The following is a 26,240-nucleotide window of genomic DNA, read 5'->3' as shown; positions in this document are numbered from 1 at the left end:
GTAAGTGTCAGAAATAACAACCAGTGTGTTCATATTTGATTTTGCACTTGATAACATTGCACACTCACAGTATTTAAGTGCCTCCTGGTTTATATCCTGTGTCATTTTATAGCATCGGCTTGTCCCTGGCTTGTCATTTGCAGTTACAGTTGATTTTTGTCCTGATGAGTGGCGATATTACTATGACTGTATCCGGATTCACTGTCAGGTAAGAAGTGTCTCAAATAAAAGTACATCCTTTTAGCTGAAATGTAATAAAAATACTTTACAGAGTATGATAATAAAACAAACATTTGTAACAAATATTCATGTAACTCCACAGTACCCTTTGCTTTATCATCGATTTCTCTTTCAGTATGCCCAGTATAGCCCACCTTACTTTTTGACCCGGTGCCAATCAAAATAATATTCACAGAAAAAATACATTAAAATATTGTCAAAGGCCTGGCACAAAGCCAGAAAAAACACTGACTATAGCGATATTTTGATATAGATGGTTAAATATGGGCATAAGTGCCCAAATTTAGGCACCCAACATCCTTTACTCTAGATTATTCATAGAGTCTGAAGACCCCCCCACCCCCCCCTCCGAAAAATGTCGTGGAGTTGTGGGCCCTCAGCCTATACCAATAATCCACAAGTCAGACTGTATCTGATGCAGATCTCATAGTGTTGTGGTAATGTGTTAGCTGAGCAGATGCAGGGGAGCTCCAAACATAACTTCTCGAGGCAGAGAGAAGCTGTGGGTTATTTAAAGGAACAACTTTTCTACGGCCTCCATCTATGGACTGTTAGAGGATGAGTTTCTCATGCTGCCAAATTGCTAACTTCTAGGTTCTGGGACTCCTGGATAGGCACTGATTCCTGAAGCGTGATTCTAAATTAGTCTCCCCCCCCATAAATATAACATTAATTCATTCTGTTAAATAGTACTTTCCCCTGTTTCTTCCAGGGAGATGACACTTTGCTTGTTCCTATCCACGGCTACCCTGCTATGAATGTTGTAGAATTTCCATCATATATAAGCTTATCAGATGTTTCACTGGGGCAGAGGTGAGTAAAGATGTCAGCCAATTTGGGTTTTGGTTTTTTTAGAGCCTGCAAAAATTAAAATATCTATTTTGTTTCTAAACAAACCTTAGAAGCCTTCATTAAGTCACCGACCATATAGGATGCAGCACCACTCCCACAGACTGTTTTCAAGAGTATGTTCATGAAAGACTGAAGTCTGCATAAACTAAACATCTGTAGAGACATAAGGCCAGAACCTCAGCTACTATCAATTGGCACTGATACATTTTTAATCTAACTTTGATTTATCTGTAAGAGTGAAATTCTCCCTATGCAGAAAATCAGCATATGTCTATGTACTACTTAAGATTTTGAGGATCTAGAAATTCATTGTAATGATCTGATCTATGTGCTGTTTTTGTACCAGTAGAACTATTTTGGTTATGAGTATGATTTTTTTTTAGCTGAAATAGTAATAATACCCTTACAACAGTAGACCAGTATATTCCACTTCCCATACAGGAATACATTATAACAGTATAAACCATTTTTATACCAGTACAGCTGCATTCACCCCTGTAGGGGTTTTGTGTCACTTTGCACTGGTCTGGTCAAAGGGTACAACTTTCTAATGTACATGAGTAGACCTCTGCAAATCTGCGGATATCTACTTTATATCCACAGATAACCACATCTGCAAATATGGATGTGGACATCCACAGCCCATTTTTGCAGATTCAGACACAGATACAAATTTTGTATTTAGAAACCTGTTAATTTGCAGATATCCGTTTTATATCTGTGGGTATCTGCATGATCGGTCCTAACCAATTGGCGGCCCCAGGCAAAAAAGCAAAAACAAAAAATCTGCTGGGGAAAATTTGTCGAACAAAAAAAAAAGGTCGGGGAGTAACCAGAGAAACTTGGATGGAGGAGTCCAGAGATCAGGCCCAAATGCGGTCACGGCCCTCCCCTAAGACCAGCTCTGTCGGTGGCCTCTTGAAAAACGCTCCCAATGACCCAAGTCGTAAGCAACTGTGTTATCGATTTTTGTGAATGAAAACTGAACAACAAATTCACATTAGTTATTTTCAGTTGTTAGAGATATTTTAAAAACACAGTTCAACTAAGCCCCCACATTTAGATTGGGTAAAAAATAAGCTTTAATAAAACCTAAGCCTAATAGAAATGTTTATATGATTTTTTTTTAATTCCAGTGGAAACAGGATGTAAAGTAAACACTCCACTCACTATTCTCAACTGAAGCCTTGCATCGTTGTGCTGGTGCATAACAAATGAGAAGCAAATGTGAAACTAGAGATAAATTGTTTAGTCTGTTCAGTGTCCAAGCTGAGGGAAACAGAAAAATTATTGTAAACATTGAAAAACAAATTAGAATGTAATATTTATTTCACTTTCAAGATATTATTTGTAGAAGAAAACATTTTTGTTCATATTTGTTTTTTAACCTAACAATGTCCTTTTAAAAACACCAAATGAATACAAAGCTGAAGGAAGCCTAGATGTCCCAAATTCCTAGCTATCCCTTTGTCAACAATTGTCCAAAACAATGGAAATGGGCATGGGCACGGGCAGGGCTTCTCACCAACAGGAACTTCTGTTCTCCAGGTGATACGAGAAAAAAAGCATTATTTAGTTCTGAACTATATCATGTTTTTTCCACTGAGAGAAAGGAGGCCTCTTGTCTGACATGTGGACTCTCTAACATGATTTTCCTTTTTCAGCCTGTACTTTGAACTGCAGCCAACATGTTGTGACAGCTCTGAGTTTGTTCCAGTAATAATTCATTGCCTGTAGTTCCTTCGTTAGAGACAGGTCATATTTACAGCAGTATAAAATATGTAACAGCGCTACCAGATTCTTGTTACTTATTTGCCTCTGAGCTGGAATAACAGATGTAGAGTAGGTAGGAGAATAGCATTCACTGATTCTGTCCTGTATAGGTTCTGACACCATCTTCAACCCAATAGCATCTGAGTGCTTTTCCACTATGCAACATACCTAACATATATTATGTGAAAGCTTCAGAGGGGTAGCAATCTGGTAGTACTTTAAAAACTAACAAAATATGTGGGTGGTATCATGAGCTTGGACAGATTTCTGTTTGTGTATCCAGTAGGGCTCTAAATTTGAATGTTAGTGCTTCCTAGATGGTACCATTTCTAAAACATACATGTGATGTCACACAAGAATAATTACCTTCTTAAAAATGAAACTAAGTAAATTTAAGTTATGTATAAGAGAAACTAAGAGTAGGAGATGGGGAGCAGCACACCAATTAAGGTCATATTTTACTCTTATTTTCTAATCCGAAAGGGTAGGCCTATAGGGTAGGCCTACATTGTAGGGCAAAAGTTGAATTAAGATATGCAACTTTAGCTATGTCAGTTGAGTAGCTAAAGTCGAAATAGCTTAATATGGCTTTTGGTGCTGTCTACACAGCAGGAAGTTGAAGGAAGAACACTCTTCCTTCGACTTCCATTACTCCTTGTGAAATGAGGGTACAGAAGTCGGAGTAAGAAGTCTTCCAGCTCAACATTATTTTGAAATAACCGCTTGCTATGTAAACGTGCTCTTTGTTGTTTCAAAATAAGGTCAGTTATTCTGAAGTAACACTGCTGTGTAGACATACCTAAGGTTTTCTAAAACAACTTAGTTGTGCAAGTATGGAAAACTACTATTATTTTTAATTAGGTAATCCATCTCTGTGACACCTGGAGAAAATATAATTTTCTAGATGTGAGCCTCTGGACAGTGATTCTCATTGCTATTTTGTTTTCTTTCATGAGTCTTCACTTCTTCCTTTGCAGCAAGAAGTATGTCGTCCCTTTACAGTGCAGCTGTCCAATTGATTTTGAATTCCAGATTGAGTACATTCAGCCTCATAAAGCCTTTACCGTTCAGCCAACCTCAGGTAGCCCACCTCTGTTTAAAGCTCTAAACATCCAAATAATTGTTCACTGAGTGCTATTATTTATGACTGTGTGCTCAGCACTGTTCAGAAATGCACATAAAAAGATACAGTCTCCACCCCGAAAATATTTGCTGTTAAACCCATACTGTGCTGTTGAAACATAGTCCCATACACAGGTATAGAAAAATAAACAGGGAGCTTCAATGGAAGTTTGAACTCTTATGCCCCTAGTAGGTATCTTTCTTTTGTAGCATAAGTCCTTCAATTTTCTTTGGGCAATTTGGACATGGATAGGATTTGGAAGATTTGTCTACAGCAGTGTTTCCCAAATGGTGTTTCGCAGAACCATAGTGTTCCGCGAAGTGAAAATAAGGGTTCTGTGAGAAAATTCCATTACGATAACATTTTATGGTTTAAAAAAAATTGTGTTTTTTTAAATATGTGCAATTAAACTAAATATTGATCTCATGACCTTGTTTAGCATTTGTTTATTATTATCCTTATGTATTGGTGGTCTACTTTTTCAGCTCCATTTATTAGATTGTTATTAGGGGTCCCGCAAAATTCTTTCGAATTTAAAAGGGTTCCATGGCCAAATAAAATTGTGAAACACTGGTCTACAGCAAGTTTTCAGAGATGTTAATATTTTAGTGTAACACCACTAATTCCAATGTATAATTAGTTAGTCCTGGTCAAGAAATCTGGCCACTTATGAAGACCATGTACATGGCTTTTGATATTATTGATGATGGAGAGAGAGGAGGAGGGGGGGAGAGGGAGAGGGAGAGGGAGCAAGCCATGCTTATCTTTGCTTCTTTAAAATATCAGAAAACACTATAATGATAGAAATGTAGCCATGTTAGTCTGGTGTAGCTGAAACAAAATACAGGACTATGTAGCACTTTAAAGACTAACAAGATGGTTTATTAGATGATGAGCTTTCGTGGGCCAGACCCACTTCCTGAGGGGAAGTTTCAGAAAACACTATGTTTGCCCAAAGGATCTGGAAAAGCTCAACACGATTATTAATATTCCAAGTCAGTAACAAAACTAGTCATCTGCATAATATACAAGGCTGCATCATGGAATGGCAGTGTAATTTAGAGCCACTTCAGCCCTTAGTATTTCTAGAGTAGTATAAAAGGGCATAACCGGGAATCGGGTATTATGGGTTTTACAGGAGACAATTGCTGGCTACACAGAATTTAGATGTCATTTAATTATATGTTTTCATGAATGTGGCTATGGAGAAGAGGAAGGCTGTTATAAGTCGGACAAAGATGACATAGGCTTAACTGTAGCATGAGGTTATACATACTGTGTGGTGCCTAGCGATGCAAATAGGCACCTAGTGGGATTTCAAAGAACACATACACGGATTAGATGTCCAACTCCCATTGAACTTCAATGGGACTCAGATGCCTAACTCACTTAGGAGCCTTTGTAAATCCCGCTGGGCACCTATGTGCATCTTTAGGCAGCTAAAGGTCTTTGTAAATCTGGCCCTAGGTGCCTAAGTCACTTTGAAAATGAGCCTTAGACTCCTAAGTCACTTAGGTGCTTTTGAAAAATGTAGTCATCTCCCTTTCTACTATAATATGAATGAGCCCTTTATACTATGATATGAATGAATCCTACATCTTGATGAATATCCAATTTAATACAACTCATAAATGGAAACAGTAAGGAGATACCACTCAACTCCTTCGAGTTAGACCATCTGAATCACGTGTAGCGTCACATCTACTGCTTTCAATTAGGCATTTAGGTAAGTTAGAGCTTCTCTTCTCTAAATGCACTACTTGAGGCTCCAACAAAAGAGCATTTTTTCTTTACTTAATTATCCATTTGTTTGTTGCATCTCTTCCCAGTGGAGAAAAGCATCATGTCAGACAAATGGGTATTGGAAATGTAACAGATGGTCTGTATTTGTTCCCAACGGTGCCGTGTAGAATAAATTCCAAGGGAATTAAACTGTTTTCCATTACTAGAACTAGATCCAAAATATGTGTTAGTTACAATATGACAGCAACAAAGCCTTGCTCTTCGAAATCCAGAGGGGCAGAGTCTGCTGCTCTCTCCTTGCAAATGGAAAAAATGAAAGTAGGAATAGGAGCTAAGTGGGCAGAGGCTCAGCTGGCGACTGAAAATTTTCATATAATAATTTTCAAATAACTTTAGCTCTTGCCTTGTAGAATGATAAAGGGGAACACCTTGCAAATTTAGGGACAGATTTTGATCACCTTGCCCATATTGAGTAGCACCCTACTCCTCAATTTACCTAATTACTCTTCAATACTAGCCAATTAGCCCATCATATGACGGGATTTTCAGGTCTCTCCTCGTCGGTCTTCTCTCCTGAGCCTCTGGTCTCTCGCTCCGTGTGTGTGTGTGTGTGTGTGTGTGTGTGTGTGTCTTTCTCTCTCCTCCTCCTATTGCCTCTCCTTCTCTCTCTCTCAGCTCTCCTCCCCCTCCTGCCTCTCCCTCTGTCTCTCTCTTTCTCTTCTCCTCTCCCTCCTGCCTCTCACTTGGGGGACTGCAGAGCCCAAACAGTCATTTGGGCACTGCGCTCCCCGTGCTGCATGGGGAGTGTGGATCCCATACGGTCGCTTGCGCCACTTGCTCCCACACGGCAGCCCAGCTGAGCGGCGCAGAAGTCAGCTGAGCCCCACTGTGGGAGCTAGTGTAGACATACCCATAAGGCTTCACTCCGCCACAAAATTAGGTCATGTTACGACATTCCTTGTGGAGTCATGTTAGACAACATGATGTTAAGCATGGTATAAATAGGGAGAACCCTGTTTAAGCATGGTGTCAGATGGACATATTTAACTCTGTTTCCAATAAGGCTTACCCATGAGCCTTGTAGGCATGAAAGTCTCTGTCTATCCCTGACTGCTAATTTATATTTAACATTTTAATTAACATGACTCCTAAAGGTCATGTTCTAATCTAACATGACTTAATTTCCCAGTAAATACCAGCCCTAAGTGTATTATAATCCCTGTATTTCTGACTTGCTCAGTATTAACTGTGAAATGGTTCTAAAAATTACTTGACTTGGATGGTTTTTCAGATAAAGCTAATCCTAGATTCTAGCATGTGTGTGGATGAAAAAGAAGACCCTTTTCTCTGTTGCCTTGTTTGGGTTATTCTTTCAGTGTTCTTGCTTTATTTCTGTCAGCTTGCAGGAAGTACCAATACCCATACCATATCAATGTTATAGATTGGCAAAATCAGGGATGGGATGGCTTGGGTTTAAACTTTGCAAATCTTCATCAACTTAATTTTGAGGCCAGCTGATTGGATCTGAGTATTACTATTTTATCCAGATCAACATTTCTGAATGGGCCGATCTCTGAAAAGGCAATGGTTGTGGAAGCAAATTGAAGTGCTAGAAGCATTTTATGAAACACTAGCACAGATAGCAAGGAATTTAGAACCATTGGAAGCAGAGAATGAATCCAACCCAGATGAATTCCCAGATCTGGGAAATAAAGAAGAAATCCATTTGTACCCCATTGCTTAAAACAGCAGCAATTGCCAGAGGACTTGAGAGTTGCAAATAGTAGTAAAGGTTTTTAAAAATGTAAATGATCTTTTGTCATTTTTGCAGAAGTTGTAAATTTTGCTATGGTAGTTGTGCCTCATCTCTCTATCATTTCAGGATATTGCTAGCTGACTGGGGATTGGCAGTTCTTGAAATAGATCCAGCCAAATGACCAACAATTACATTTTGTTGGGCAAATCAGTTGGCAAAATGCCTGAGATATTAAAGGCATGAGCAGGAATGGTGCACCAGATCCCATATAAAGGAAACCAGCTTTACACAGAAGGGTTGAAATCCTGGCCACACTGACATCAATGTCAAAACTCCTATTGGCTTCAATGGAGTCAGGATTTAATGCAAGGGTATAAGAATTCCAACAGAGCGATAAAGACATGGGCCTACGTTTTCAGTAGTGAGTGGTGAATTGGTATTAGAGCACAGCACTTTCTGAAAATACAACTCCTTTCAAGCATCTCAGGTTATCCATCCAGATATTGGGCATCTGGATATTGGCACAACTGAATCACTTAAAAATGTGGAACAGGATCCATTTCAGCACACACGATTAGTCTTGATCAGAAGTAGAGTGCTCCTATGACTTCAGTATAAATGTAATGTATTTTGTTCCCATTTACAGGAATAATTCCCGGCAATGGGAAAGTGGATGTGGTTGTTAAATATGCACCATTTGAATATGGAACAGCACAGATGAAAATGCAGTTGAGGATTTCACAGTTTAACGCTCAACCCTATGTATGTGTATTCACAGGAACATCCACACCGAAAGGGGGTTTCATGTATGTGTGACTAATTTATCCCTGAATATTTTTGCCCATTTCTCTTTTAAAAATGCCTTCATAAAACAAGAGTTCATTGCTACATTGCCATGCCATTTAAATCGTATTATTCAAATGCACCAAGCATCTCGATAACACTTCATTCTGCTGAAAGTGCAGCTGGACAGCATTAAGTGAAACTTTAATGAATTAAAAATAACCTATTCCACTGCATATTGTTCCACCTATTGAGATGCAATCAGCACTCTAATCACAAGGCCTTCGGAATCAAGTGGGCAATAAGATATTTTGGAACATCTCTCATCCTTCCGAGGAATTGTGAAGTAGCAAGATTAGGTAGTTACATGCCCATTATTGTAATTTGAGAGACACCATCACAATCTTCTTGTATATCTAGAAGGCACATAAAGGCATGTGGTGGGCTCAGCTCACAGAACCCTGATTACAGTTGTGTCTTCTGAAATCTAGAAAGGAAGAATTCAAAACACAGAAAACTACCTCAGAGAAGAAAACAGTGTCACTAGGAAAACAGGTGGTACGGAGAAAAGACCATTTAAAGCCTCCACAATCCAGCCAAATTCAGAAAGTAAAGGTACGCAGAACTGCTAACCAAAAGTACCTCCTGGGGCTGATACAATTCCTTTTACCTAAAGCTCACCCACACAATTTATTTCTTCCTATTAATTTTTATCCCACAGGAGATTGAATACCAAAACCTATGGTTCCCAGCAGATTTATCAAATCCCTATGCTGTGGCATCTGTTTTGATTCAAGAACCGGGCAAATTAAAGATTAAACACTTGAAAGAAGGTAACATAATGAAATGATCCAGAATAAAATAAACTTGGGGGCCTTGTTTTTAATTTCGAGTGGAACTCCATGACGATATGAGGTGGAGAGCTTGCCTTCAAAACTGATGGTATAATATGACCCTAAATTCTGAAGAAAGTGTCACCTTAATCTTGCTCTGTATTAATTGGATCAGTTGTTGCAGCAATCAGGTTTTCTCAGTTAAAAAAACCCAACATATTTTCATTTTGGACAGAATTTTGTTTAAATGTGGTAGAATAATTATCTTCTTTTGCCTACAGTCCTGTGCCAAGGTAATGAAGGTGCAAAAACAAGACAAATGAGGGAAGCTGTATTCGAACTAAAAGTCAAACAAGATACTATGGAAGAAGAAGCAAATCAGCTTAAGTGGTGAGAGTTAATTATACATTTTTTTATAAGACAGCAGTAAGATTGGTTTGAATATGACTTCTCTGAATCAAGGAAAGTTTATTCATGTTTGAAACCACCATTTCATATCATGCAACTTTAATTTATCAATAAGTTGCCTTTATTTTATACACATTCTTTTTTCTGAGAGGAATTTGATAAGTCGTTAGTAGTAGTAAGCAATCAGCATAGTGATTTTATTTTTACTGACATTTAGAAAGAAAGCTGTTGAAAGGAGTCTAGATTCTACTTCTATGGGCCCTCATCCTGTGCCAATAAAGTCAACGGGAGCTTCACTATTCACTTCAGTGTGAATCAAGCTCAAACCAAGTTAAACTAAGTCTTTAAAATGCATGAGTAGTCCCATTTAAGGTAAAGGATTAGCTGTATAGAAGCCTGAAAAAGAGGAGACTTAGGTTCATTATCTTTTAAATAAAGCAAACAGCATGTTTTTTCAAGGATATTTCTCATCTCTTCTGCAAATGCAGGCAAGTTCATACAGGTAAAGATCCAATTTCAATGAAATTTAAGAAAGAGATAATCGAAGAACGACGGCAGGAAGAAGAGCAATACAAGGTTAGCCTTCACTGTTTATTCTGCAACTTTGAAATCCAATTTATATTTTTGGCCTAAATAAAACTGACTAATGAACTATTACTCTCATTAATAGTCTGCAATGGGACCTCTTGTGTACTTACATTACTCACATGTGTTTGCAGGTTCATGTCCTAACCTCAGACATAAGCATCTGAACGAACACAAAAGAGAAACAGGAAGTAAAATGAGGCATACAACAATATAAAATCATGTTGCTTTATTAGCTATGTTCATCTTGTTGATTTCACTCTCTTTTTTGTAATATGTATTTGTTTAATACCGTCAAAGGTTTTATTTAAGCCAATTTAAGGAAACATAATTGAACATGAGATTAGGAGAAGATGGTCCTGAGCAAGGTTCCTTGTCTCACACAGGGGCTTATTCCAACAACTGTGCGGACACGCAGCTGACAAGGCACCTTGCATGGGAGAAGGCAGTGGGCCCAACTCACTTCCTTGATGCATGATCATGCAAGAGGCCTGGAGCCCCCAGCCCTAATCCTGAAAAGGGACCTATCCTCCCACGTCCTTACGCTCATGGAATTCAGGGGATGCTCCAGTGACTTAGTGTCTACAGAAGCAGAATTTGAGAATCATCAATGTTACTTTGTTTGACTTTCTAAAGTGCAGTGATCACCATCTCCCTGAAATGTACAAAGGCTGCATTTTGTCTGTCAGTTTCATTGTAGACTGTTATAGTTGTAATTAACTGTAAGTGATGAAAGAGCATATAGACTACATTGCACTAATGTGGACCTTCTTGCTGATGGCAAACTAGATCAAAAGAGGAGATCCTATTACAGAGAGAGAGTTTCAAAGGGATCAAGTGGAAGTTTCTTTCACACGTATTATCCGGTCTGTTGAACAGGTATGTCTACGTGTAATTCTTCATTATTACGCTAATACTGCATACCTAATTGTTCTGCATCGTTTGCTTTTGTTACTAATTTGAGAGCTCTAAAAATGTTTGTTTCATTTTCAGTTCTACTAAAGGAGCACTGTCTCAGATAGGACAGCACTGTGTATGAAACACTGAATGCGCAAATAAGCAGGCACATGCATCTGCTGTAAACCATATACTGCTGTTGCCGTAAAGCAGGGGTGGGGAACCTCAGGCCCGGGGACCGGATGCAGCCTTCATCTTGCCTGATTCCTGCCCTCCAAGGCTGTGTCTAGACTGCAGGCTTCTTTCGAAAGAGGCTCTTTCGAAAGCATCTTTCGAAAGAGCCTCTTTCGAAAGATCGCGTCTAGACTGCAGGCGGATCTTTCGATAGAGGAAATCCGCTTTTTCGAAAGAGAGCACCCAGCGAGTCTGGATGCTCTCTTTCGAAGACGGCCTCTTTACATTGAAGAACGCCTTCCTTCGAAAGAGGAACTTTCGAAGGAAGGCGTTCTTCCTCGTGAAACGAGGTTTACCGCCATCGAAAGAAAAGCCGCGTTCTTTCGAAATAATTTCGAAAGAACGCGGCTTGAGTCTGGATGCAGGGGAAGTTCTTTCGAAAAAAGGGTACTTTTTTCGAAAGAACCCCTGAGTGTGGACACGGCCCAAGGCTCAACCTCCCCGCCACTAGCTTCCCCGTGGGCTCTGAAGTGCACAAAATCTACTAGGCTGGGTCCCCCTAAGCTCTGGTGTGCAAGGGGAATGAGAGGAGGGTCTTTCTCCTGCTCATTTGGGAGCCACAGTGAGGGGTTTTTCCCCGCTTCTTGAGTGCAGCCCAAGCTGTACTCTAGGATCTACAGTAGTGTATCAGGCCAAATTCTGATCTCAGTTCCGCCAGTTTAAATCTGGAGTGAGGCCAAACCATCTTGCACTGAACTGAAAAGGCATTTTGTCACTGAGACCTGGTCTACACTGGGAGTTTAGGTTGAACATAGCCACATTAGGTCAAATTTGTAAACAGTGACTCCATATGACTAAGCCCACTCATCGACTTTAAGGGCTGTTAAAGTCGATTTTGGTACTCCTGCTTTTCATGAGGAGTAACGCAAAATTTGACCTTGCATGGTTGATTTTATGGTAGTGCAGACACAGCATTGTGAAAAGTATCAGAAGGGTAGCCGTGTTAGTCTGAATCTGCAAAAGCGGCGAGGAGTCCTGTGGCACCTTTAGACTAACTGAAGTGTTGGAGCATAAGCTTTCATGGGCAAAGACATGCATCTGACGAAGTGGGTCTTTGCCCACGAAAGCTTATGCTCCAACACTTCAGTTAGTCTATAAGGTGCCACAGGACTCCTCGCCGCTTTAGCATTGTGAAAGTTGAAGTTCTTAGCCTCAGGGTGATGGCCCACAGTGACTGCTTGGCTAGGACTTTCAACTCTGTTGCTCTCCAGGTGAACAGAAAAAGCTCTGGGGACATTTGAATTTCATTTCCTGTGTGGCCAGCATGGCAAACAGACCTCAGAGAAGGCTGCATACCTGAGCAGCACACCTGGCCATGAGTTCCCAAGGTTGCAGACGATCACCAGTATGAAGCATGCAGGAGATCTTAGACGTCATTTCTGTGTCAGGAGAGGAAGCTGTTCTTGGAGAACGCAGATTTCTATGCCAAGATTGCAAGGGGGAAGGAGAAACGAAACAGCAGGGAAACCCAGCAGTGCCACGTGAATATAAAGGAGCTGAGGCAGTCATACCAGAAGACAAAGGAGGCAAATGGATAGTCTGGATCATCGCTGCAAATATTCCACTTCTATGAGCAGCTGCATTTGATCCTAGAGGGGCACTCAGCCCAGCTTCCCTAGCCAGCTCATAGATTCCTCCCAAGGCACTCCTCGGGCACCCTCAGGCAGCAGTATGGAGGACAGCATGGATGTGGAAGAGAAGGAGAAGAGTGTTTAGCCACTGAGTGGGATAACCAATGTCAATGACAGCCAGGATCTTTTTATAACTTTTTATAACTCTCCTCCCAGGACTTCTCGTAGCTGGGCACTAATCCCAGGGAGGGTGCTTCTGGTGAGTTCACATTTTTCATCATGAAATTGGTTAAGGCAATTGGGTGTGACCTGTGGCAGCCACTGTGTCTGCACAGCGGGGGATCCCCAGAATAGCTTGTTAACATTTCTGGACACAGAGTGGGAATTCTCCCTGCTCATCTCCATAAAGCTCTCATAGAGGAATTCTTTCATCCTTCTCACAAGGTTTCTGAGGAGACCTAACTTATTCCATCCTCCACGGTAGGACATTTTCCCACCCCAAACCAGTAGTCAGTGGTCTGGAGCAGTGTTTCTCAGCCAGTGGTACGAATACCCTTAGGGGTACTCGAGAGAAGTCTGGGGGATACAACAACACAACCGAAATTTGGAGAAAATGGAATTTTTGTTTTACGTTTTACAGCAGTTTATTATTTTTATACTTTTTACACCCAAAAATTTCATTGCCCGCCCAGCTACAATTAAGTTGTTTAAACAAATGTGTTGCAATGGTAGAAAAACTTTTTGTGTATATGAAAACTGTAGGTACTGGGGATACTTACAGTTTTTGTTTTTTTTTGAAAAAGAGGATACTTTATAAAAAAAAAAGGTTGAGAAACACTGGTCTGGCGTCACTGCAGCATATGGTGCAGGTTTCTGGCCACCATCAGTCAGTATCTGTGTAATTTGGAGAAGATTGTTATCTCGCATGGCAACCTAGATGAAGCAGGGGAAGCTATTAGCACTATACTTCTATTTGCTCATCTCCAATGAAGCATGGTTTCAATTGCTGCCCTGTCCTGCCACTGCACACCCTCCCCCTCCCACCCACATAGACCCGCAGGAAGGGAAAGTTGCATTCCCCTGGCAAACAGGAGGTTCCAAACACATGGGTACTATGTTAGCTCCTGCCCTGCTGCCACACTAAAACCCTTACCCCCTCTTGCCCACATTGTCCTGTGGGAAGGGAACATTGCACTCTCCCCAAAAACAGGGAGTGGCAAACACACAGAACACCGTGTGATCCCCTATTCTGCCGCATGGCCAGGCCCTGGCAGTCTCGAGCTCTGGCCTTTCTCCTACCATGCCTGCCACCAAACCTAGTTCAGCTGCTCCTCCAAGAACACTTTGGTGTACCTGCTGCATATTGGCTGCTTATAAGCGTAACTGTGGCCTTGTACGTAACACAGCCTTATGGTCTCTAGACGGAGCTTCCTTTTATTCTAACAGATTAGGTTTTACTCTTCACAATGTATCTCCTGAGAAGTCTGGCCTTCACTTTTTGTTACAGCAGGAACAGCAGCGAGTATGCTACACACTCTCTCAGCTATGTCAGGTGTCCAGCTGGCACAAATCCACAGGTGAAAACTGACTACTGATGGCATGTTCAAGGAGCAAATGCAGTCTGCCCACTTGGACAGGGAGCACGTAAGCAAGTGGAGGAATACACTGCTCCTGGAGAGGAAAGTGGAGTGTGAGGACAGAAGAGCATGCGGGGAGCTGAACATGAAGAACCAGGAGAGAGTCTTGAAGACCATGGGAGATGCAATGAACCTGCATGGTGGCCTTCCAGGACGGCTGCATGCACAAACACCCCTCCTGCCCTTGCAGAACCACATTCCCTCCTCACTGAGCTCCATAGCTTCCTCTCTCAAAGGCCCTGCAAGTTGGAGGGGGTGGGATATCAAGGGCAGCCTCACACTCAACTCCCAGAGGGATGTGTCCCTACGCAAAAGGCTGTCCTCACAATTATGATCCCTCCAAGCTTTCAACATGAACTCCTTTTCTGTCCCTGCTGTGTTCCCTAAATAATAGTGCATGATTTCTGAACAACAGTCTCTTGATAACTTGTGTTGAAACAGGGATTTACTAAATGCACAGACACCTCGTTGAGAGCAACTTTCATGACTCTCAGATCTGGCCATTCATAAAATTGACTTTAAAAGTGTCATGGGGTAACACACTCATCTCTATCCCTGGGGCAGGGAAGCTGTCGCATCTCTGGGGATTCTTGGAACCACGCCCAACCCTGCATGTCCTGGAACTCTCATGCAGTTCTACATTCACACCCCACTGGGGGAAGTGCGGCCTAGCAGCCAAAGTCATTAATAAGCAGGTGCAGGACCCATGTATTGGGGGACTGAGGAGGTGGTAGGGGGACCTGAGTTCTCCCTACTCCACTGGGTCCCAGCCCATGCCCCTATTAGCAGTGGCACAGGCCACTGCTAACTCAGCAGGAACTCCCACCTCAACACCCTGAGCTCCATGGAGTACAATTTCCCGCCCCAGGCTACTTCCTACAATTCTCCACTGACCTCTTTCTCCAGATCCTCTCCCGCGGCCCTGGTGTCTTGCAGGCTGGTCTCCAGGTCTGATACCTCTGGCGGTTTGCCTGCAGGAGCTCTGGCCATGCCTCCTTCCTCCTCAGCAGCCAGCCCAGACTGAGCCTGTCTCCAGGCCTGTATACCTGAGCTGTAGTACAAGCTTGCCCAGCAGGGTCGCGGGGGCAGGACTTCCTCAACCAGGTGAGCCTGGTTAGGCCCAGCTTCTCCAGTGTGGGACTGGTATGCCCCACCACACAAAGCCTCTCTGATTGGCTTTGCCCCTCACTGTGCTCTCCTTATTCACCTGGGGTCTGGCTGCTCATAATCACTAGCTAGGTGCTGTGCCTTGACCCCCCACTCCGCCACTTTCCCCCTTGCTCTCACAAATATGGAACACACATCAGGCTGCCACTACAATGGAAATGTTGCATTCACTGAAGTCTAACCTAGTCAGTAGACAGCAGAACCTTCCCTTTAAATGCCCAAAAGCGCATTCTGCCACCTTTCTGCACTTTGCTCAGCCTGTAGTTGAACTGCTCCTTACTGCAGTCTAGGCTGCCGGTATCATCTTCATGAGCCACAGGAACAAAGGGGTAGGCTGAGTCGCCAAGGATGGCTATTGGCATTTCAATGCCTCCTATGTTAATTTTCTGGTCCGGGAAGAAAGTTCCAGATTGCAACTTTCTGAAGAGGCAGGAGTTCCTAAAGATGTGTGTGGCATGTATCTTTCCCAACCATTTCATATTGATGTCAGTGGAACAGCCCTTGTGATCCACCAGCGCCTGTATCAAGAGGTACCGCTTGTGGTTTATGTACTCTTCAGCAAGGTATGCCTTGCTGGGGATGTGCATTTCATCTGGCACCCCACTGGAGCCCTCCACTATGTCTTCCACATTTCCCAGAGTCACTACCCTCCGTAGCAGCAGGGTGTTGATTGCTTTGGCTACTTGTATCACAACAGCCCCACTGAAGATTTCCCCACTCCGTATTGATTCACAACTGACCGATATCTCTATGGCATTGCAAACATCCACAGGGAAATTGCCACTCGCTTCTCCTTTGTCAGAGTGGGTCTCATTCTGGTATTTCTGAGCTTCAGGGCAGGGGAAAGCAATGTGTAAACTTCCATGAAAGTGCCTTACGCATGTGAAAGTTTGGCAGACATTTCTGATCATCCCATATCTGCATAACTATGTGGTCCCACTAGTCTGTGCTTGTCTGACAGCATCGGAACCAGCATTCCACTATGTCCAGAGGATCGAATGCTGGCAGCATTTGCCAGTCACTCAACTCAAGTGCTTTGCAAAAGTGTTTGTTCATGGCCTCCTGAGATTCTTCCTTGTTCCAGCAGACTCTGGATCCCTCTGGATATACTCCAGCATAAGGCTCCCCATGGTTAATATGATTGCCATAATGCTTTGATGCTCAATGGATCCACAATGGGTTCTGTGCTTATGCTGCTGTAGCACCTGTGTGGATAACCAGGGGGAAAGGGTGCAAAGAGACTTGTTTACCATTGCTTTCAAGCAGGAAGGAGGGAGGAGAAAAGTGCATTATGGGACGCTGACATGTACCCAGAACCACCCGCTGCACAGTTTTGGTCCCAGCGTGCCCTGGGAGTATAACTCAGAATGCCAAGGGGTGCAGGAACTGTGGGACAGTGCATCGCTTTCAAAGTCAGTGGTAGCCACCCTACTGGGGATGCGCTACGTCAAGCTGCATCCAATTATTTTGCACAGTAGGAACATGCACCTTCAACTTTACAAAATCAGTTGCTAAAAAAATCAACCTTAATAAATTTGACTTTATTTCATGAGGTAGACATGGCCTGATTTCAACGACACCAGGTTTTGGCTCTAACATCGGTAAGGTAAATTATGTTAGTTTAGATTTACACAGTTGCAGGGAGCTCTGGATGTGACTAGTTATCTTTACTCCTGTGCTACCACTAATTGATCACATTTATGTAGTGTTCATACCTTACTTCAATGGAGTTAACTTCAGGTTTAGACTAGCACAACAGGAGAATATATTGTGTCTCTGAATATTTAACAATAGCTTCGCAATGGACCCATAAATGAAGATTTCGATTGAAAAACTGATGGAGTGATATGGCCTAGGCACAGAATTAGTTTATTATTTGGCTAGACATTTTACCTGGTATAATCTCAATGCTAGAAAACAGTGGGTGGGTTCAGTCCATGGAATGACTGCTAAATATTCCTCCACTGTCTAATTTAAACAATTAAAACCTACATTTTCACTTTTTGTGTGTTGTGCAGTGTCCAAGTGTCCAGCCCAAGTTTGACCTCCTCCTTAATGACCCTTGGGAAAACAGACACCGGATTTTAAGACGGTTTCAGCAAGCAGCTCGCAAGGTAATGTAAATGAAATGCAGTATTAACAACATGTCTTAGAAAGCCCACAATAAAACACATACACTTATTTTGCCATCTTCAAGGAACCTACACTCTTAGCCAGTTGGCTTCATTGTTTGTCATAGATATGTTACAGCCTTTCCAGAAAAAAAACACTTCAATTCTTCTGTTCGATCTTCTATTTTATATGTGAATGTCACATTTAGCTAGTCTTTAGTCCAAATATTATGCAGCTAGTGCATGTGTAACCCACACACCTACTGGGTGGGTTCACTGTCCCGTGTAGTAGCAATTCGACTACTTACAAAGACAAAGAATGAGTCTCCTCTGCAGCCGTAGCTGAAAGCCAAGTGATTTTTAGCTCAACCTGTAGAGGCTCATGCACTAAGCTCCAGAGGTCCCAGGTTTGGTTCTGCCTGTCCGTATTACACATGCATGCTGCCACACTTCCCAAAAAGCAAATAAAAATACCCTAGGACAAAAATTATGCAGCATATCAAAAAACTCTTTGCAGTCCAAGTGACCTCTGGAATAAATAAACCTGCCGGTACTGGATATCAATATAAATAAAAATAGTAGAGTATTCAATTAATATTAAATTGAAAACTTTAAATAATTATTGTAGGTCCTGATTCAGTGGCGGCTAAATCGTGTATTACTTTTGTTTCGTGAACTAACGGGAGATGTCAAAAGGCAAAACAATGAAGAAAGCTCTGTATCAGGTAAAGTTTAGGACAAGACATTTGCATTTTGGCTAAGCACAGTGTATTGTGGTTATTCTGATAGCACTGACAAGATTTTAGATACAACACACACACAAAGACAACTCCATTCAAAGAGCTTGCAATCAAAAAGTATAGGAATGTGATGGGGACTGGAAATAGCCACAGTCAAAATATGTACGATTTTGAGACACATAATATGTATGCATTAAAAAAAATCTCTTAACTATTCTTGAGAGCCTCGAAGCTTAGCCTGTGTTAGTTGGGCAATTATTAATCAGATACAGATACACTATTTAATGACAGTAGACATTGAGATTCAGAAAAGTTAAAGTTTTATAAATGTTCAAATGTCATCACAGGTCAAAAGTAAATACGCTTAAATCAAACTAATATATTTTCAATCAACATTTTTTCTTTCTCCTAGCTGTACATTTAAAACATTATTGATGGAAATATTTCTGTCGGTTTGTAGTTGGTGAAACTGATGTTTACCAACATTTACCTATAAACATCTAATGCTTCTAAGACTACTTTTAAAAGTGGTTTCTAAAGCCCCTGTGAAATAATAATACTTTATGATTTATATCAAAATGGCTGAGCAAATCTTGACATAGGAAGAAATTAAAGTCTGTGTTGTGTTTGGGCTTTATTTTTTTTGAGAGAATATCTTACAGTTATTATAATTCATTTATCCTGATTCTTTCTCTCCACATAGCAGAAAACAGCAGTTTGAAAACCATCAGCCCAAGAGCTATGAGTGAAGAACAGAAGAGTGTCACTTTCAACCTATCTGTAGATCGCATATTACCTTTCACATTCCCGGCCTACTACCCGCCTCAGTGGTCTGATGAACTGGTACGTCCCATGCTACCACTGGTAACAAATCAATTACTAGAAATGAAGTGTCTGATTCTCATTTACACTAAGGCCACTTTACCGCACTCTGAAGGAGCAAACGGCAAAGTGAATGCTCAGAGTAAAATAAAATAGTATTAGCTTGAAAGGTTGGATTCAGATTTTCAGGCTGTAGCTGAAGTTCCGTTGATGTTTATGGAACTGTGACAATTTACACCTGTTTCTGAGGGGTAGCCAAGTTAGTTTGTACACTGTTCTCAAACTTTGTGATACCGTGACCCCCCTCTAAGTTGCTCATGACCCCCCTCTAAGTTGCTCATGATCCCCCAGGGATTTGGGACTCACAGCTTGAGAAAGGCGGCTGGCTGTACAGGATAAACTTAAAAAACAACAAATAATATGATAGCACTTTAAAGACCATCTACGTGTTTTGCTAGTCTTTAAAGTGCCACCATACTATTTGTTGTTTTTTAAGTTTACAATTTACACCAGCTTAGGATCTGGACTTTGAAGTATAAACACCATTGTATTAGTTCTGTTATACCAGATACCATGCTCTTTATATAAACCCATAAGACTTTACAAATGTATGAAGGCAAGGTCCCTGCCCCAGTCATCTGGTTAAAGACTATTATTCCTCAACATGTTTTGAATTTACATTCAGTAGACAGGTGGCTACTGAAAATACTTAAGAATATTGGTATTACTTAGTAACACACCTTAGACTTGTTTGCTATGAAGAATGACTCCCCACATTGTAGAAGAGTCAGTGCATCCTTAATAACAAACAAGACATTTCCCTTTCTCATATTAATTTTTTACCTCAAACAGGAAGAGATCTCTAAAGGCAAGTGCTCTTTAAAGAGCTCTGCTCTAAGACCATGTGTTTTGTATTTGAAAACTATATGGTTCAACAAGTCTGTAGCACCACTCCAGATATCCTTGCAATACATGATCATTGTATGGATTTACACCAGTGGTCACCAAACTTTTCACATCACGCCCTCCCTTACCCCTGTCCACCCAGACCCAGGAACCAGGATTGGGAATGGAGCTGCAGCTTGGGGGAGCAGAGGGTGGGCCCAGGAGCAGAGCCACAGCCAGGAGCCGAAGCTGGGAGCTGAGGCTGGGGCTTGGACTGGGAGCCAAGGTCATCGCTGGGGACAAGGTGGGGCTGCCATGCCCTTATGAATGTCACACCCCACACTTTGGGGACCACTGGTTTACACACTGCATATGAACCAGAGGTTTCAGACCATCTGCAACTTCTGTTTATCACCTGGTTTTGTTCATCACCTGAGGGGTCCCTTAAGACAGGTTTCACTGTGTAAGATTCTTTCAAGATTACTGTAAGGATCCCATTGACCTCACTGAGATTTGCAACTTTATAAGTGAGGGCAGAAGTGGGCTTTGAGCCTTTTTTTCCATTTGAAGAGTAGTTGAAGACATGCCCTTTATTCTGAATTGCTGCAGAGGGACAGATGCAGAAAAACCATACAAATGGAGTCCTCATGCTCATAATGGTCAGGATTCCTCCAGAGCAGAGACTGATCTTGCAGGGTGCATGGGATAAGAGATACACAACAACATCATATGAAGAAATAGATTATCTCTCATGTCGATATAGATTAATCCCCGTGTACAGAATCAATGGAGTAGGGAGACAATCTAACAGGATACATAGGGTGCATTTACACAGCGGTGCTAGCTTGAAATAAGGTACGCCGTTTGAGCTACATACATTGCATAGCTTATTTTGAGATAGTCTATTTCAAAATTAATTTCAAAATAGACCATTATTCCGACAAGTCCCTTAATCCTCATGGAACGAGGTTTACTGGGATGGTGTAATAGCAAAACGGTTATTTCAATTGCATTTTGAAATAATGGGTGTGCTGTTAAGATGTGGAAAACACTATTTCAGGATAGCTGATGTATCCCAAAATCATGCCACTGTCTAGATGCACCCTCATTAATGATGAAGCCCAACTCTTATATAGCATTCTTCATCGGTAGATCTCAAAGTGCTCTAGAAAGGAGGTTAGTGTCTTTATCCCAGTTTTACAGATGGGGAAAAGGAGGCACAGAGAGGCAAAGTGACATGCCCAAAGTCACCTGGCAGGCCAGTGCAAGAGCCAGGAATAGAATGCACATCTCCTAAAACCTGTCCAGTGCTCTATCCATTAGGAAACGTGGCTTCCCTTCTAGATGCTGCAGTGAGTGATAGTTGTCTTACAAATGGCTGTACTAATGGCCTAAAAGCCTGATACAGTCAGACAAAGACATAATCAGGCATGTGGCCAATCTTGTTGCTGGTTTCCCTAGCCTACTGAGCTAAAGCCCAAAGGATCTTTCACTTCCAGGAGAACATCTAAGCACCCACCTGAGCTGATATCCATTGTACATTGAAATCCCTACAATCAATAATCCATGAGGTTTCCAACAGCAATGCAGGTACCAGCTCAGAGAACTCACCAGATATATCATGGTGGCTATATGAGAACAATAAAATACCAAATACTGTTAATTCAGACATTAGTTGTATTATAAGAATAGGCAAAATAGTGAAAAAACAAAGTGTTACATTTTATTTACTGCCCTTTACTGTCCTCATGTTCATAATAATGCAGTGATGACTGCTGGTTGAAATTTGATTTTTTTCCCCATGGAAAAATATATTCATTAAAATTTCAACTACCCAAGAAGAAAATGCTGACAAAATGTTTTCCAATTTCTTTCTCTGTTTTTTCTAACTAGTTGTATGGATGACTTATTTCAGCTGAAAAAAAATGTGCAGTATATTGTTGTGTCTTGAAATACTTTAATGTTTTAGGCTCCCGATGGTCTTGGTCCAGTTCCTGTCAAGCCTATAGACATGAAAGTCAAGCACGTTCACCCGTTCTATGATTTAAAGGTGAGACAGTACAGCTTAGTCACTCACCTATGTCATATTGCTTTCTTTCATTAGGGACAGTGTGACAAAAGATATACAGTATCACATTTTGTATATGAAGGAGTAGACCCTGTTGCTTAGGTCAATAGGAGTAATGACTGTGGGATTTGCCTTTTGTTAGCTCCCTCAGGGCACGTCTACACAGCAGGGCTAAAGCTGAAATATGCTAAGCACCCTAAGTCGAAATCGCTTATTCTGGCTTTTGGAACTGTTGTCTACTCAACAGGAAGTCCAAGAAAGTGCACTTTTCTTCCAAATTCTCTTACTTGTCATAAAATGAGGGTTACAGGAGTTGGAGTAAAAAGTCCTCTAGCTCATCATTATTTCAACATTATGTTGAAATAACTGCTTTCTGTGTAGACATGGACTCTTTTATTTTGGAATAATCTCAGTTATTCTGAAATAACGCTACTGTGTAGACATACCACAAATGAGCCCACACATTACCAGAGAGTGAGCAATGGGGGTAATGCAGAAGTATACCATCCTAGTATGATGTGGTCTTCAGCAGTTTGGTGAGCACATGTACTGACAGCGAATATGGAGAATCTCAACCTGCAAACCCTTACCATTACAAACAGATTTCTACTGATACAGCTGCTATGGTTTCTTAGGCCTTGCCTACACTTACTGCGAGATTGGCTCTGCAGAGATTGATTTCCTGGAGGTTGATTTAGCAGGTCTAGTAGAGATCTGCTGAATTGACTTCTCAGTGCGCTCCTGTTGATTCTAATCCTCAACCGGGTTGAGAAGAGTAAGGGGAGTCAACAGGAGAGTTTCTCCTGTTGACTCCCTGCAGTGGGGACACTATAGTAACTCAAGCTAAGGTACCTCGACTCTAGCTATGCTATTCATGTAGCTGGAGTTGCGTACCTTAGTTCAACATTGCCCCCTAGTGTAGACCTGGCCTCACACAGGACTACTTACATGGGTAAGAGCTAGTGACTTAGTGACATAGTAAGGGTTTGCAGGTTGAGACTCTCCATATTCGCTGTCAGTCCATGTGCTCACCAAACTGCTGAAGACCACATCATAAATATAAGGTTCTGCTTCTCCAGGGAAAAGTGTCTCCAGTCTTCTGCTCTCTCAGCTTCCTAAATCATGAGGCTGAAGACTGCCTTTGAGAAAAGATATGATTTAGACTGATAAGTCTTTTGATCTAAAGGGCCCAATCTCACATTTCTCACATATTTGCTATGCACTGAATTAAAGAATTGAGCATGTAAGGAATGTAGGATCTGAGCCCCCAAAGCAAATACCAGTTTCCCTCGATAAAAATTACAAAAACTAAAGATGTGATTTTTTTCTATGTACTGTAGAATATCCTGTGTATTCCATCAATTTAGATTGTAAATACATATTCATGTATGTCTCCATCTTCAACTACATCATAGTGGTTTTCAAGCTTTGTGAATCCAGAACCTATTTTTACGTTCTGACATCTAACCCCCTTTTCCTTCAAAATTTAGAAAATGAAAAAGGCCAAATTCTATCACCCTCTAAAGTCAGGAGATTCCACTGGGCTTAAATCAGTGCTGAATTTGATCTTGTCCTTGTTTTGTTGATTGCAACAAGCATAGGCTTTGTCTATACGGGCATGTTTTGTTGCCAAAAACTATCTTTTGGCGACAAGACAATGAGAGCGTTCACACTACAATACAACTTTGGACAGGAAAAACACCCAGTTTTGGCAACAAAGCCCTGTGAGAGACTTTTGTCTTTTCCCCTCCCTCTATTTTTGACAAAGAGCCAGTGTAGGCTCTGCTGTTTGTTTTGTCAAGAGAACTGTCTTCTGCCAGTATCCCACAATGCCTGCCTTGGTGGCTTTGCTCAGTGTTTTGTGATCTCTGCTGCCCTTTAGGCATATGCCCCTCCCTTCTCAAAGCTACAGGAAGTATCTGACAGCTGAGTGAGCTGCTCCGTTTGGGGAACAAAGAAAGAGCAAATAATTGGAATGCTGCTGTTCTGCCCTGCTAGAAGGGGAAGGCTGGAGAGACTGCTGTGCTGCTTTGACATTCCTCAGCATGGAGAGTTTAAAGAACTACTCATGATGCACTTCCATCAGCTGAGGCGGCTGTGGGAGAATGCAGAAGGAATCTCAAGAAGCACAGGGATTAGCTCTCCCTTCCCACAACACTGCTTTGCACTATCTGTTGACAGGGAAGCTAACAATGTGGCCATGAAATGTTGACAATGAGAGGCAGAAAAAACAGTTTAACCAGTTTTTACTTTTTCCAACTTTTGCATGTCGAAAGCACTTTTGTTGCCAAACCTTCCCAGTGTTGACATAGCCATAGAAGCAACATTGCTTTAAAGGAGCTCTTAACTATTTTTCCTGTGTGTACCTTTGCTGCCATTCCATTTTATTTTCACATACCCGTGTTACATGTATTACGCAAAGAGCCCATCAATTTCATTCTGTTTATGAAAAACAGTATTACTTCACACATGATGCTGTGTAGAAAACATCTATAGTGAAAACATTCCTTCACAGATTCATTTGCCAGGATAGGGCTTTTAAAAATTCCTGGCCAAAGTTTTTGTCACATGTCATTGTCACTAAATGTTGGTCCAAGCATCTATTACAGGAAGAGACCTTGTGAAGTATTCATCTTAGAGCTGGAAAGTTAGAACATACTGACCTCTACATGCATGTATTGTAACAAATCATTTTCATTTGTACCTAGGTTCCTCAGCACTTCAGCATTATGAGGTACCAGCCATTTTGCACACACCATGCATCGACAAGTTACAAACCTCAGAAACTTTCCCGACCACTAAAGCAGGGAGCCGAGGTAAAATGTCCATGATTTGGTTTCATGTTGTTACAGTGTTTTTTACACCAAAGCTCCCTCTGTACTCTGATAACATTTGTCTTCCAACTTGTTCCAGGATGAGCTGATCTCAGTAGTAACTTCTCCAGAGCCACAGCTCAGTCCTCCCTCACCCCCAGGGGATCTACACAAACACCCCGGAGAGAAATCCCTGGAAAGGGTCACAGGACTTTTAAACCTGGCAGCTCCCAAAGCGTTACTCCAGCCTCCAGACAGTCACCCACTTCGCATATTTGTAAGTAAAATTCCATTCTAGTAAAACCTCCACATAGTGGAGGGAAATGTACCTTGCTTCATTACGGGGTTGGGAAGGAATTACCTTCCCAATTACTTTCCTTAGGTTTATAGATACAAACTGTGTGCCACAGGCCTAGAGAGCAGGGAGCAACAGGTAAGTGCTGAATGGCATTCAGAGCCCCCGCAGCATGTACCACACCACACTCTGTAAGAACATAAGAACGGCCATACTGGGTCAGACCAAAGCTCCATCCAGCCCAGCATCCTGTCTGCCGACAGTGGCCAATACCAGATGCCCCAGAGAAGAGGGAACACAACAGATAATCCTCACATGACCCCTCTCCTGTCACCCATTTCCAGACAAACAGAAGCTAAGGGCTCTGTCACACTTGCATGCCAGTTCTCATCTGCATATCAGCACAGTTCAAAATGGCTGGCAGGTCCCTTCCCTGGTGAGGTGGGGGCGTGAGACTTCACGTGTTCCCCCGCCCCAGGCCCTGATTGGCTTGAGGGAAGGGGGAGTGTGTGTTGTCTCCTCCCCCTGTCAGGGGCGCGTGGCGCTTAGAGGAAACCACCAGCTGTTCAAAATGGCTGGTGGTTCTCTCTAGGTGCTGTGAACCCCTGGCAGGCTGAGTGTGGGGGGCAAAGGCTTCATGTGCTCCCCCACCTCTATGCCCTGATTGGCCTGGGGGCGGGGGAGCGTGTGAAGTCTCTTCCTCTCACCAGGGGCAAGCCGCACCTAGAGGGAATAACCTAGAGGGAATAACCCCCTTCCAAAGTCCCACCCCTTCTGCTCAAGACCCTGCCCTTTCAGGAGGTGGCCCGCAACCACTTCCAAGATTTGTGAAATGGCTCCCTAGCAAAAATTATTGCCCACCCCTGATCTAGATGGTGCTTGGCCCTGTTGTGAGGGCAGGGGA

General features: G+C 42.0%; 1 protein-coding gene and 1 long non-coding RNA gene across 4 annotated transcripts in view; one reads left to right on the top strand and one right to left on the bottom strand.

Moving 5' to 3' along the window:
• CFAP221 (cilia and flagella associated protein 221) overlaps nucleotides 1-26,240 on the top strand; it is a 53,014-nt gene that overhangs the window by 14,192 nt on the left and 12,582 nt on the right. For 2 of the 3 annotated variants that reach the window (XM_006137634.5, XM_089779691.1), the window contains exons 5-19: nucleotides 113-208; nucleotides 953-1,053; nucleotides 3,843-3,946; nucleotides 8,134-8,293; nucleotides 8,762-8,885; nucleotides 8,992-9,103; nucleotides 9,385-9,493; nucleotides 10,000-10,087; nucleotides 10,886-10,975; nucleotides 17,621-17,716; nucleotides 18,342-18,438; nucleotides 19,157-19,296; nucleotides 22,130-22,210; nucleotides 24,937-25,044; nucleotides 25,142-25,318. In XM_006137634.5, coding sequence (XP_006137696.2) covers nucleotides 113-208; nucleotides 953-1,053; nucleotides 3,843-3,946; nucleotides 8,134-8,293; nucleotides 8,762-8,885; nucleotides 8,992-9,103; nucleotides 9,385-9,493; nucleotides 10,000-10,087; nucleotides 10,886-10,975; nucleotides 17,621-17,716; nucleotides 18,342-18,438; nucleotides 19,157-19,296; nucleotides 22,130-22,210; nucleotides 24,937-25,044; nucleotides 25,142-25,318 — 1,683 coding nt within the window. The remainder of the gene's footprint in view (nucleotides 1-112; nucleotides 209-952; nucleotides 1,054-3,842; nucleotides 3,947-8,133; nucleotides 8,294-8,761; nucleotides 8,886-8,991; nucleotides 9,104-9,384; nucleotides 9,494-9,999; nucleotides 10,088-10,885; nucleotides 10,976-17,620; nucleotides 17,717-18,341; nucleotides 18,439-19,156; nucleotides 19,297-22,129; nucleotides 22,211-24,936; nucleotides 25,045-25,141; nucleotides 25,319-26,240) is intronic. The other variant, XM_025178792.3, reaches the window with a different exon arrangement.
• On the bottom strand, nucleotides 15-2,362 carry LOC106732993 (uncharacterized). The gene is made up of 3 exons (XR_001369226.4): nucleotides 2,263-2,362; nucleotides 1,138-1,245; nucleotides 15-244 (listed from the first exon to the last, which is right to left on the bottom strand). It is a non-coding gene; the product is annotated as an uncharacterized LOC106732993 (long non-coding RNA).

Source organism: Pelodiscus sinensis, chromosome 7 (genome assembly GCF_052426305.1).
Source record: "Pelodiscus sinensis isolate ZL-2025 chromosome 7, ASM5242630v1, whole genome shotgun sequence".
NCBI classification, from domain to species: Eukaryota; Metazoa; Chordata; order Testudines; family Trionychidae; genus Pelodiscus; species Pelodiscus sinensis.
This window is presented reverse-complemented; position numbering and strand designations above follow the sequence as displayed.